The following is a 12,103-nucleotide window of genomic DNA, read 5'->3' on the forward strand; positions in this document are numbered from 1 at the left end:
AGTTGCCTAGCTAATTTTCTTTTTCCTTGAGAATCAATTGCTTTTCCTGAGTTTATGTATACTCTGGTTTTCTCCAGGTACACAGCCAATTGCCTTGCTTTGGTCACCTGCATGAATGAAGAACACAAGTTATCATTCCTTAAGAAGATTTTTAATAGTGAGGAACTGATCCATTTCAGGTTGAGGTAAGAAGGGGGATTCCTGGAGATCTTGATGTGGCGGTGGCCTTACTGTGCATTAAAGTAACTGATGAGATTCTCAATTTTCCTCAGGTTACTAGAAGAGGCCCAGCTGCAGGACTTAGAAAAGGCCTTGGTTTTGGCTAATCCAGAAGCCTCCCTTTGGCGTAAGGAGAAGGAGTTGCAGTACTTACCGGGCCATTTTGTTTCAGCTGACCTCTCTTCCAGGGTGACTGCTGTCTGTGGTGTGGTGCTGCCTGGGCAGCCAGCATCCCCTGGAGAGCAGGTATGTTGGCATTAGTCGGGTTGTGTGTCCTCTTCTTTCCTCTTAAACATTGAGTGTGTTTTTTCCCTTGGCTGGACTCTGTTATGGGTATGAGTCAAGTTGAGTTTTCCAAATTGCTGTTCCATTTACAGAACTATTCAGAACAGATTAAGGAAAATTCACCCAGGGTCCTCTTCTCTGAGAGTTCCTTTATTTGATGTTAAATTAAAAAAGTCTAATGATGCCTGTGTGATGCTTTTAACTTTAGCAAAGGACTTCCATATATTCTCTTATTTACTTGCCTTAATAGCTGTGAAGTTGGGTAGCACATATTGTGATACCATATTTATGTAAAACAAAGGCAGAATGACTGGCCTGGAGACTCTTGGGCTGCCCTTTGGTAGAGATGGTGCTAGGCCCAGGTGTAACCCAACAACCTCTGTCTGTCAGGATAGTCTTTTTGCTTGTTAAGTGGGACACTAGTAACTGTAGTGAGCTTTCCCCCTGTCATATGAAATGAGCTTCTTTCCAAGAATATAGCTCCAGACCCACACTTTGCTTATAGATCGAAATCTAGATTTGTAATTTGAAACTTCTGGGAGCCAGTCTTCAGTCAGTTGTCACTTTGTGTGATGGTCAGGTTCACGCAGTTTTCTTTTTGGAACAAGTCCTGGGTCATTCCTTGAACTACTGGTTTGTCCATTGGGCAGTGCCATTAACAAAAAACAAAAAAAACATAGTGTACATTAAGAATATGCACATCTTGGGGCGCCTTGGTGGCTCAGTCGGTTACGCGTCTGACTTTCGCTTAGGTCATGATCTCGCTGTTCGTGGGTTCAGGCCCCGCGTCGGGCTCTGTGCTGACTGCCAGCTCAGAGCCTGGAGCCTGTTTCAGTCTGTGATTCCCTCTCTCTCTGATCCTCCCCTGCTCATGCTGTCTCTCTCTCTCTCAAAAAAAAAAAAAAAAAAATAAAAAAAAAAAAAAAAAGAATATGCACATCTTAAATGTACAGCTCAGTGATTATTCATAAACCAATTATATCTATGTAACTAGCACTAGGACACAGTGCTTTCACAGGCCCTTGTGTTTCCCTCTAGTCACTGAGATCCCCCAAACTCTAACCATTTTTCTAACATAGATAAGGTTTGGAGCATTAGAATTTTAACATAGGGAAAGATTCTAGTTGTGGTAGGTTTGATGTTGAGTAGCAGAGGCTAGGCACTGGGGCAGAAGTACAGAATGGTGCTATAGCCCAGCCTGCCTGCTAAATTGCTGACAGTAACAGCAGAGTCCAAGAACTTCCGGCCCTGAATCTCATTTTGTCCTATAGGAGACTAGCCAAGTTTGAGAACTATTCCTTAAGAGTTCTTAAAATTTCACTTTTCCAAGAGATCTTGTTTTCTATGTTATATTGGGTACATTATTATTTGAAATTCTTTTTAATGCAGTAAAATACAACATTTACCATCTTAAACTTTTTTTTTTTTAATAAGTAAGCTGTATCCCCACCCTGAGGCTTAAATTCACAATCCTGAGGTCAAGAGTCATATACTTTATTGTCTGAGCCAGCTAGATTCCCCAACCATCTTTTTTTTTTTTTTTTTAAATTTTTTTTAATGTTTTATTTATTTCTAGGAGAGAGAGAGAGAGACAGCGTGAGCAGGGGAGGGTCAGAGAGAGAGGGAGTCACAGACAGAAACAGGCTCCAGGCTCTCAGCTGGCAGCCAGCACAGAGCCCGACGCGGGGCTCGGACCCACGAACCGCGAGATCATGACCTAAGCGAAAGTCGGACGCTTAACCGACTAAGCCACCCAGGCGCCCCGATTCCCCAACCATCTTAAACATTTTTAAGTATGCACTTCAGTGGTGTTAAATATATTCACGTTGTTGTGTAAACAAACTCCAGAACTGTTTCATCTTGCAAACCTAAGATACTACCCATTAAACATATTGGGAGGATTGTTACTATTTTTCACATTTTGTTATGGAAAATATCAAACATATTCCAAAGTAGAAACAGTGATGTAATGAATCCCTATGTACCCATCACTTGGCTTCAATAATTGTAAATTTATGGTTAATTATCTTTCATTTATATTGCTGCACACGCTCCCCACAGCATGTTGTTTAGAAGCAACTCCCAGAAGTCACATCATTTCATGCCTAAATATTTCAGTATATATGTATAAAGGAAGGGAACTTAAAGCTATTATTCTTTATTACACCCCCCAAAAAAGTAATAATTTTATAATACAAAACATCTTTTTAGTGTTCATATTTCCCTGATTCGTAAATATATTGCGTGCCTTCTTTTTTATTTATTTTTTAATTAGGACCTTCTTTTAGTGTTCATATGTCCCTGATTTGTAAATATATTGTGTGCATTCTTTTTTTTTTTTTTAATTTTTATTTTAAGTAGGCTCCACGCCCAACATAGGACTTGAACTCACAACCCTGAGACCAAGACACAAGCTCTACCGATGGAGTCCGCCAGGCACCCCTATTGTGTGCATTCTTGATCTTAGATAATGAAATCTTAGAATGTGACTAGAGGAAGAAAAACAAATAAAAATCTACTCATGTGGGGAGCTTGGGTGGCTCAGTTGGTTAAGCGTCTGACTTCGGCTCAGGTCATGATCTCACGGTTTGTGGGTTCGAGCCCCACATCGGGCTCTGTGCTGACAGCTAGCTCAGAGCCTGGAGGCTGTTTCAGATTCTGTGCCTCCCTCTCTCTCAGACCCTCCCCTGCTCACGCCACCTCTCTCTCAGAAATAAATAAGAAAAAATTAAAAAAAAAAATCTACTCATGAGATTAGGTTTGCCCCTATCCCTCATGTGTTAATTTTTTTGGCTTCTTAAACTTTGGGAGACTTTCCTTAAATTTGTTAGCAAATTCTGCCAAAATGAAAAATCTTTATTTTGGATAATCTACCTATTGTTGTTACAGTTCTGGTACTACTAATTTAGAGGTTTATGTAAGGGTCCGTGGCAGCATTGTTGTAGAAATTAATGTGTACCCTTTGGAGGAAAGACTGTTGACGTGCCTCTTTATTTTTCACTTGCCTCCTTAGGCTAGTAATAGAAGTCCTTCTCGTGAACAGGAGCTGGCCTTTAGGTCTTACGTGCTGGTTGATTCAGTCTGCAAAAATCTTCAGATGCTGGTTATGGCTGTGGCTTCTCAGAATGCTGTGTTGTTGGAAGGACCAACAGGATGTGGCAAAACGTCCTTAGTTGAATACTTAGGTGCAATGACAGGTAGAAGGAGGCCTCCTCAGCTTCTTAAAGTCCAGCTTGGAGATCAGACCGACAGTAAGGTAATTAAGAAATGGCAAGTTTTGGTGGGTTAGCATGCTTATAAATGTTTGCATTCAAGTATTGTTTTTGCTAAGGGGATGGGAGAATAGGTATTGGTCTTCGTCATAACTGATGGGACCAAGGTGTAAAAACCTCAGGTGCCTGCTTATAGCCATATAGAAGTTTAACAGAATTGATCAAAGGTTCTAGCAGTCGGTATCTCAGATGTGTGGCATCAGTAATTACTTAATCTTCTTCCTGTAGATGCTGTTGGGAATGTATCGCTGCACAGATGTCCCAGGAGAGTTTGTGTGGCAACCTGGTACCCTGACACAGGCAGTCACAAAGGGACATTGGATCCTTCTGGAGGATATTGACTATGCCCCTTTAGACGTGGTATGTCATCTTACTAATTATTTGCTGATTTTCTATATTTAGAGAGCATTTTGTTAATAGTGCTTCTGGGAGGTAATTTAAGTAACATAGGTGTTTGGTTAGAGATGGTATGTTTTGCAAGAAGCTCATTCGTGGTTACCTACCTAATTGGGTTTGAGGTAGGATTACTTGGCTGCTCTCTTTTTTGATAGAAAATTGATAAAATTCTGCTGGTGCTATTTCATTCAGTAGGGTAGTACCCCCTTCTCTGCCGGTCAGTTACCCGTGGTTACCCACGGTCCTGAAGCAAATGATCCTCCTGCTGTGTCGTCAGGTCAGTGGTAGCCTGACACTACGTCACAGTGCCTCGGTCATTCACCTCACTGTTACATTGGCATTTTATCATCTCCCATCTCCACGGAAGGGTGAGGATAGTACAGTAAGATACTTTGAGAAAGAGAGACTGCATTCACATATCTTTTTATAGTATATTGTTAGAATTATTCTATTTTACTATTAGTTATTGTTAATCTCTTACCTTGCCAGTTTATAAGTTAAATTTCATCATAGGTATGTATGTGTAAGAAAAAGCATAGTGTATATAGGGATCTGTATTATCCACAATTTCAAACATCCACCAGGGGTGTTAAAACGTACACTGTGTGGATAAGGGGGATCTACTGTAATCGGATATGTGACCAATTTCACTATAGTGTTTTCCTCCTTTAGTTCAGTATATGACTAGTTTCATAACCTTTCCAAGAATAGGCCTTGTGGGAAACATCGTATCCATGTTACAGTTACACTGAGAACTTTGAGACTCTGATTCCTAGCTATGGCATCTATGGAGCAGAGGGCTAAGGACAGATGAAGGAAGAGATGATGTAATTAGAGTATCTTGTCTCTGTTTCATTAAGGAAAATCTGCTGAATGTATATTTTCGTTTTTAGAAGATTACTTTTCTGTGTGTATCAAAATAGCTATGTAGGCAGTCAGTGTTTCCTCTATATTTTGTTAAGTACGACCAAAAAAAATGTATTGCAGAATGAAAAATTCTTCCTCTGGAAAGATTTTTCTGAGATTGATTTTAATTTTTTTTTTTTTTTTTTTTTTTAATCATGAACCCTAAAGTAAACTGCATATGGACTTTCCCCTTTTGGATATGAGAATAATGTGAGAGTGTGTGTATGGGTGTGTGTGTGTGTTTGTATGTGTAGATTTAGGGAAATAAGAAGGGGAAGGAGTAGCTATAAATACATGTGTATTGTGATGATTTTACAGTCTGATGAAGTAAAGATGTAATGGAGTTACTGGCCCAAGTAGGGCCTCATAATTTGATTATTGTGTTCTAGGGTCTCTGTCTCCCCTGTTTTGTTTTGTTTTGTTTTGTTTCTTGATTCTATTTGACACACTGTGTTCCAGGGTCTTAGTGCTCAGTTTTATAGGACTGGAAACTTAGTTTTCTTAATAAGCTCAGAGCTAAGGCTGATTCCTATCAATGGGACTTAATAATACAACTGAAATATAAACCACACAGCCAAATATTTGTTGAGACTTTTTACTTTCTTTTCTGTTTCCTTTTTTCTTTTTTCTCCTCTCCACAACAAAACTGAGGCTTTTCGTCGGCTAGTACTTTCTTCCCTGGCAGTTTTTTTTTAGATACCAGGGTACCTGGGAAATCATTAGGATTATGGATTGTGGAATTAGAGCCAAAGAAGATAGATTAACAGAAGAGATATTCCATCCAGACCATGATGGAGCCTAGGGATCTATCCCTGTCCTATAGTTAACTATATTCCTTGATGATTAAGTCCTGATTCAAGACCAAACTGACAGTTTCTATCTTGGTCTCCCTTTGCCAATATTTGATAAACACTAGAAAATTCTACATTGAGTCCCATTGTGTGTATATTCAATTCTGGTCTTCTTACTTTGGTTTTTCTTTTTAAGCTTCTTCTGTAAACTAATGTTTCCTAGATCCATATGTTTAATCCACCCCTTTCTCAAAAAATTTCTACATGCATGTCCCTTAGCCTGTGGACGTTCAAGATGTCCAAAATGGAACCTGTCTCCTCATTCTTTCTCAGAACAGCCTTTTCTGTCACAGTTAGCAAGCCAGAAGTTTAATGTCCCCTCGTCAGCACAGGAGACCCTTAGTTATTTATCTCTAAGTTTTGTAGTTTTCCATTACTTCATATGCACATTCTGCCCTAACAACAGAATCCTCTCATGACATGCTCTTAGGAACAAAGACTTTTATCCATTTGAATATTTTTACATGGAGTTTATGTGCCATTTCTCTCCCACCTGACTCCTGCTCACATTTACGACTAAGTAAATATCATTACCTCTGGGATGGCTTCACTGCCCTGCTTCTGTACCATTCCATTCTGATTCATAGCCACCCTCTATCTTCAACCCTGGGGTCACACTGATCATGCTGTATGGTGTTTTGCACGGCTATTCCATCAGATGCTAGTCTGTAAAGCCTCAGTCATACCTGGATTTTTAGTTTCTGGCTTGTTTCTCGTCCACAGTAGGCACTCAGTGAATGTTGAATGAATAAATCATTCTATTAGAGTATAGGTGGCTCAGACATTCCCACCTGCCTTTTGGTCCCAGCTCATGCTATGAGAACTAAGGTTTCCTCTATAGATGTGCTCATCATTTGGATAGAAGGGTTTTGTTGTTGTTGTTACTTCTGCTTTAATAGTTTTATCAGTAGGGTTTTGTGATTTAGGTTTCTGTGCTGATCCCTCTCTTGGAGAATGGAGAGCTCTTGATTCCTGGCCGAGGTGACTGCCTAAAAGTGGCTTCTGGATTTCAGTTCTTTGCAACTAGGAGGTATGTCCTATTAACCTTTCTATTCCCATTAGGGAGTCTTTTCCTCATATGTTCCACATAAGAGTGCTGAGTCTAAAACCACTGGAATAGAGTTTCCTGGGCCCACTTAAGGGGTCCAACTAAGATCAGTTGGGACTGATGACAGATCCAATGTTTTTATTCCTTATTTATTTTTATAAACACCTGATTCTATATCAGGACTCTCTGTTTTGTTCCATTGTTCATTTGTCTGTCTGTACACCATTTGTCTCTGATTACAGGAACTCTTTTTTTTTTTTTTTTAAATTTTTAGAGAAAGAGAGTGTACTGGTGGGGAAGAGGGTCAGAGAGAGAGAGAGAGAGAGAAAGTTGTAAGAAGGCTCCATACTCAGCACAGAGCATGATGCAGGGCTTGATCCCACAAACCTGGGATCCTGACCTGAGCTGAAATCAAGAGTCAGATGATCAGTCAGCTAAGCCACCCCGGTGCCCCTGTAGTTTTTAAATATTAAGTAGGCTCTGTGCCCAGTGTGGGGCTTGAACTCACAACCAGAGATCAAGAGTTGCATGTTGCACCAATTAAGCCACCCAGGCACCCCCTCACATCTATTTTAAATGGAGATAATTAAATCAGAAAACGAGAGGGTTTTTTTTGGCCACTTAAAAATATCCAGTTTTAAAAAATTATATCTTGTTTTCATGTTTTCAAAAATAATCACCAGTGGAACTGTTGTCAGACAACTGGGTTTGAGTCCTGACATGTACATTTTGTACTTGTATGTATCTTGCTTGTCTGATAATGATGGGGCTAATAGTACCTTGCAACTTGTAAGGTATAAAGATTAAAATGACTTACATTAAAGACTTGTCACATAATAAGTGCCCAGGTGATGTCTAGCCATGATAATGGTGATGATGATGACCTATAAATTTTAACCAATTAAAAAAATTGAATATAAGCATCAACAAAGGAGTAAAATCTGAGCAAACTTAGTATATGTTCTTGTCTATATTTTGTGATAACATGGAGGAAGTGGTTTATTTCCTACTGGTACTGGTAGTCTATATCTTTACAGCTTTCCCAAGGTCTTAAACTGCCCAAGAATGACCCTAATGTCATGTTATATTTAGTGGTTAAATTAGTGTTTGCCTCAGTGAACATTTACAAATGGAGGGTGGAGTTAATCTCACAGTTCTCAAGGAGCACTTTTCTAGGCCCTGCTTTTTTATCTTTTTTTAAAATAAACTCTAGTTTCATTCATTGAGATAGTGAAGTTCTTTCCTGCTATGTTCATATCTCAGAAAGTCTTCGGACACCATAGAGAGGTGTCAGACAGACCTAAATTCAATTCTTGGCCCTTCTGTTTATAGTCATAGTTGAGTGATCAAAGGACCTTACTCTTCTTAAAAAGTTTTTTTCTTAATGTTGTTTTTGAGAGAGAAACAGTGAGAGCCAGGGATGGGCAGAGAGGGAGACACACACACACACACACACACATACACACACACAGGGATGGGCAGAGAGGGAGACACACACACACACTCTCTCTCTCTCTCTCTCTCCCTCCCTCCCTCCCAAACAGGCTCCAGGCTCCAAGCCGTCAGCACAGACCCAGATGTGGGACTTGAACTCCCACACTGAGAGATCATGACTTGAGCCAAAGTTGGACGCTCAACCTACTAAACCACCCAGGCACCCCATCCTCCTCCTCTTTAGGCATTAGAGGAAAAGTAGGGTGCCATCTCTTCAGCAAGTTGTTGTGATGATTACATTAAATGGCCTGGGTGTAAGCTTGTGGCTTGGCCAGAGTATACGTTTAATGAATGTTCTTTCTTGAATTTTTTAATAATCGTGGTGTAGTAGCTTTTCATAATAAGCTGTGAACTTATTTTTTTTAATGAATAAACATTAAATTTTTTTTTAATGTTTATTTTTTTGAGAGAGAGATAGAGACAAAATGGCAGAAAGAGAGGGAGACACAGAATCCAAAGCAGGCTCTAGGCTCTGAGCTGTCAGCACAGAGCCCAACGTTGGGCTTAAACTCAAGGACTGTGAGATCATGACCCAAGCTGAAGTCAGCTGCTTAACCGACTGAGTCACCCAGGCACCCCAACATTTATTCATTTTGAGAGACAGAGAGAGACCACAAGTGGGAGAGGGACAGAGAGGGAGACACAGAATCTGAAACAGGCTGCAGGGTCTGAGCTGTCAGCACAGAGCCCGACGCAGGACTTGAACTCAAAAATGACGAGATCATGACCTGAGCCAAAGTTGAATGCTTAACTGATTGAGCCATGCAGATGCCCCAGAAGTGAACTTATTTTTAATGCTGGGGCCCTTGGGAGATTATGTTTTCTCTTTCCTGAAGTTATGTCTTAAGGAAAAGAAGCATGCTATTAAAATCAAAACACATGAGAGGGGTGCCTGGATGGCTCAGTCATTTAAGCGTCCAACTTAAGCTCACAGTTTGTGAGTTTGAGCCCAGCATCAGGCTCTGTGCTGACAGCTCAGAGCCTGGAGCCTACTCTTGATTCTGTGTCTCCCTCTCTCTCTGCCCCTCCCCACTTGTGATCTGTCTCTCTCAAAATAAACAAACATTAAATTTTTTTTTTTTAATTAAGAAAAAATATCAGAACACCTGATAGAATCATTTGCAGTGATTAGAACGTAGTTTGGGTAACATTGAGATACCACCTCACACCAGTCAGTAGCTAAAATTAACAACTCAGGAAACAACAGATGTTGGTGATGATGTGGAGAAATGGGAACCCTCTTGTGCTATTGGTGGGAATGCAAACTGGTGCAGCCACTCTGGAAAACAGTGTAAAGTTTCCTCAAAAAATTAAAAATAGAATTCCCCTACAACCCAGCACTAGCACTACTAGAAATTTATCCTAAGGATACAGGATTGCTAATTCAAAGGGGCACACGTACCCTAAGCAGCGCTTTCAACAATAGCCAAAATTATGGAAAGAGCCCAAATGTCCATCAATTGATGAATGGTTAAAGAAGATGTGGTTTATATATACAGTGCATACTACTTGGCAATGACAAGAATGAAATCTTACCATTTGTAACAACGGATGGAACTGGAGGGTATTATGCTAAATGAAATAAGTAAGTCAGAGAAAGACAGATATCATATGTTTTTACTCATATATGGAATTTGAGAAACTTAAGACCATGGGGGAGGGGAAAGGGAAGGGGAAAAAACAGTTTCAAACAGAGAGGCAGGGAGGCAAACCATAAGAGACCCTTAAATACAGAGAACAAGCTAAGGGTTGATGAACAGGTGAGGGGGAGGGGAAAATGGGTGATGGGCATTGAGGGTGACACTTGTTGGGATGAGCACTGGGTGTTGTATGTAAGCGATGAATCATGGGAATCTACTCCAGAAATCAAGAGTACACTGTATGTTAGCTAACTTGACAATAAATTATATTTAGAAGAAATAAATAATATATAGATTCAGAAAATAAAAAGGAAAGAAAGTAACTTTGTTAAAGCTCTATTCCCCTTAGGAAAAGAGTCAGACTTGGGTCAGCTGGCAGACTTTTACTTGACTTCTGCCCTATGAGCCCAAGATATGAGTATCTGACACCAGAAGGGGTTGTGAGTGTTATTCATATATGAGATGATGTCTAGCAAGGGCTAACTAGAGGCATAATTTAAGATTAAAATTAGGAGTTTTGTGTAATTATTTTTTTTAATTTTGAAATATAGACTCTTGAGCTGTGGTGGAAATTGGTATCGACCTCTCAATAGTCATGCTACTCTGCTAGACAAATATTGGACCAAAATTCACATGGATAACATGGATAAGAAGGAACTAAATGAGGTATGTAGTTATTAGTGAGAAAGTATAGATGCTTTTTTTTTTTACTTTTTATTATTAAAAGTTTCTGATATACATGTAAATAGAGGAAATAGCGTAATGAATCACCAAAATACTCATTAATAGTTTATGTGCTAACTTTTACCGTACTAACTTCATTTAGTATTTCTTACTTGCCATCATATTGGAAAGCAAACATTTCATACCTGAATACTTTGATGCATCTCTAAAAATTGAAGTGCACTTTCATATGCAATCACAGTAACTTTATTCTATAAAAAGAACAGTAATTTCTCAGCATTTTTAAGGCTTATTTATTTATTTTTAAAATTTATTTCTGACAGAGACAGTGTGAGCAGAAGAGGGTCAGAGAGAGAGAGGGAGACATAGAATCTGAAACAGGCTCCAGGCTCTGAGCTGGCTGTCAGCACAGAGTCCGATGCGGGACTCAAACCCACAAACTGTGAGATCATGACCTGAGCCGAAGTCGGGCGCTTAACCGACTGAGCCACCCAGGCGCCCCAAGGCTTATTTATTTTGAGAGAGAGAGTACATGTGTGTGAGCACAAGCAGGGGATGGGCAGAGAGAGAGGGAGAGAATCTCAAGCAGGCTCTGCACTGTTAGTGTAGAGCCTAAAGCAGGGCTCAAACCCATGAACTGTGAAATCATGTCCTGAGCTGAGAGCAAGAGTCAGATGCTCAAAAGACTGAGCCACCCAGGTACCCCATCCTCATTACCTTTTAATTCTCAGACTGTATTTAAGTTTTCTCCATTGTTTCCAAAGAGCTTTGAATGTTTGTTTACTAAGTTGTTTTGTAACTAGTGTCTTGTAACACTCAGCAGCTTTTTGTACATTTTATTCTGGGTATTACTGAAAATAGAGGTAAATTATTATTTATTTTCTACATTGGTTCGTCTTGTAGGTTTTGCTGGTTATCCTTAATCATTAAGAGATGTACCTCTCTTCACCCTGTTAACTCCTCATTTTCCCCTTGTATCTTCTTCCTCAGTTAGAAAGCTTCCCATTGTGCAGTGCTTCATCTTGGAGAGTAGTAAATAATGGATTGTCAGTGATTATTCAGGCATGGAAAGGAAGCTTTGCTCTTTCTTAGTATAAGTTTTTATTTAAATAAGTGACAAGACAACCTCATCAAATATTTTCATTGTTTATTAGCAGAGAACCGGATTTTCAGAGTGGTATCTACTTCACTGTATTACTGGAGAAGGCTTGATCATGTAACCTCTCAGAAGCCTTGTCTTGCCAGTGTGATTGTTTTATAACCCTGCAGCCTGTTTTGGACTCTTGAATTTCTTTTTTTTTTTTTTTT

The 12,103-nt window shown here is 39.7% G+C and overlaps 1 protein-coding gene across 1 annotated transcript in view; it reads left to right on the forward strand.

The window, feature by feature from the left end:
* The window catches only part of MDN1 (midasin AAA ATPase 1), a 170,583-nt gene that overhangs the window by 13,044 nt on the left and 145,436 nt on the right, over positions 1 to 12,103 (forward strand). The window contains 6 exon segments of the mRNA XM_039232166.1: positions 78 to 185; positions 273 to 465; positions 3,518 to 3,760; positions 4,005 to 4,136; positions 6,856 to 6,959; positions 10,663 to 10,777. Coding sequence (XP_039088097.1) covers positions 78 to 185; positions 273 to 465; positions 3,518 to 3,760; positions 4,005 to 4,136; positions 6,856 to 6,959; positions 10,663 to 10,777 — 895 coding nt within the window.

Source organism: Hyaena hyaena, unplaced genomic scaffold (assembly GCF_003009895.1).
Source record: "Hyaena hyaena isolate Hyena2069 unplaced genomic scaffold, ASM300989v1 scaffold_66, whole genome shotgun sequence".
NCBI classification, from domain to species: Eukaryota; Metazoa; Chordata; class Mammalia; order Carnivora; family Hyaenidae; genus Hyaena; species Hyaena hyaena.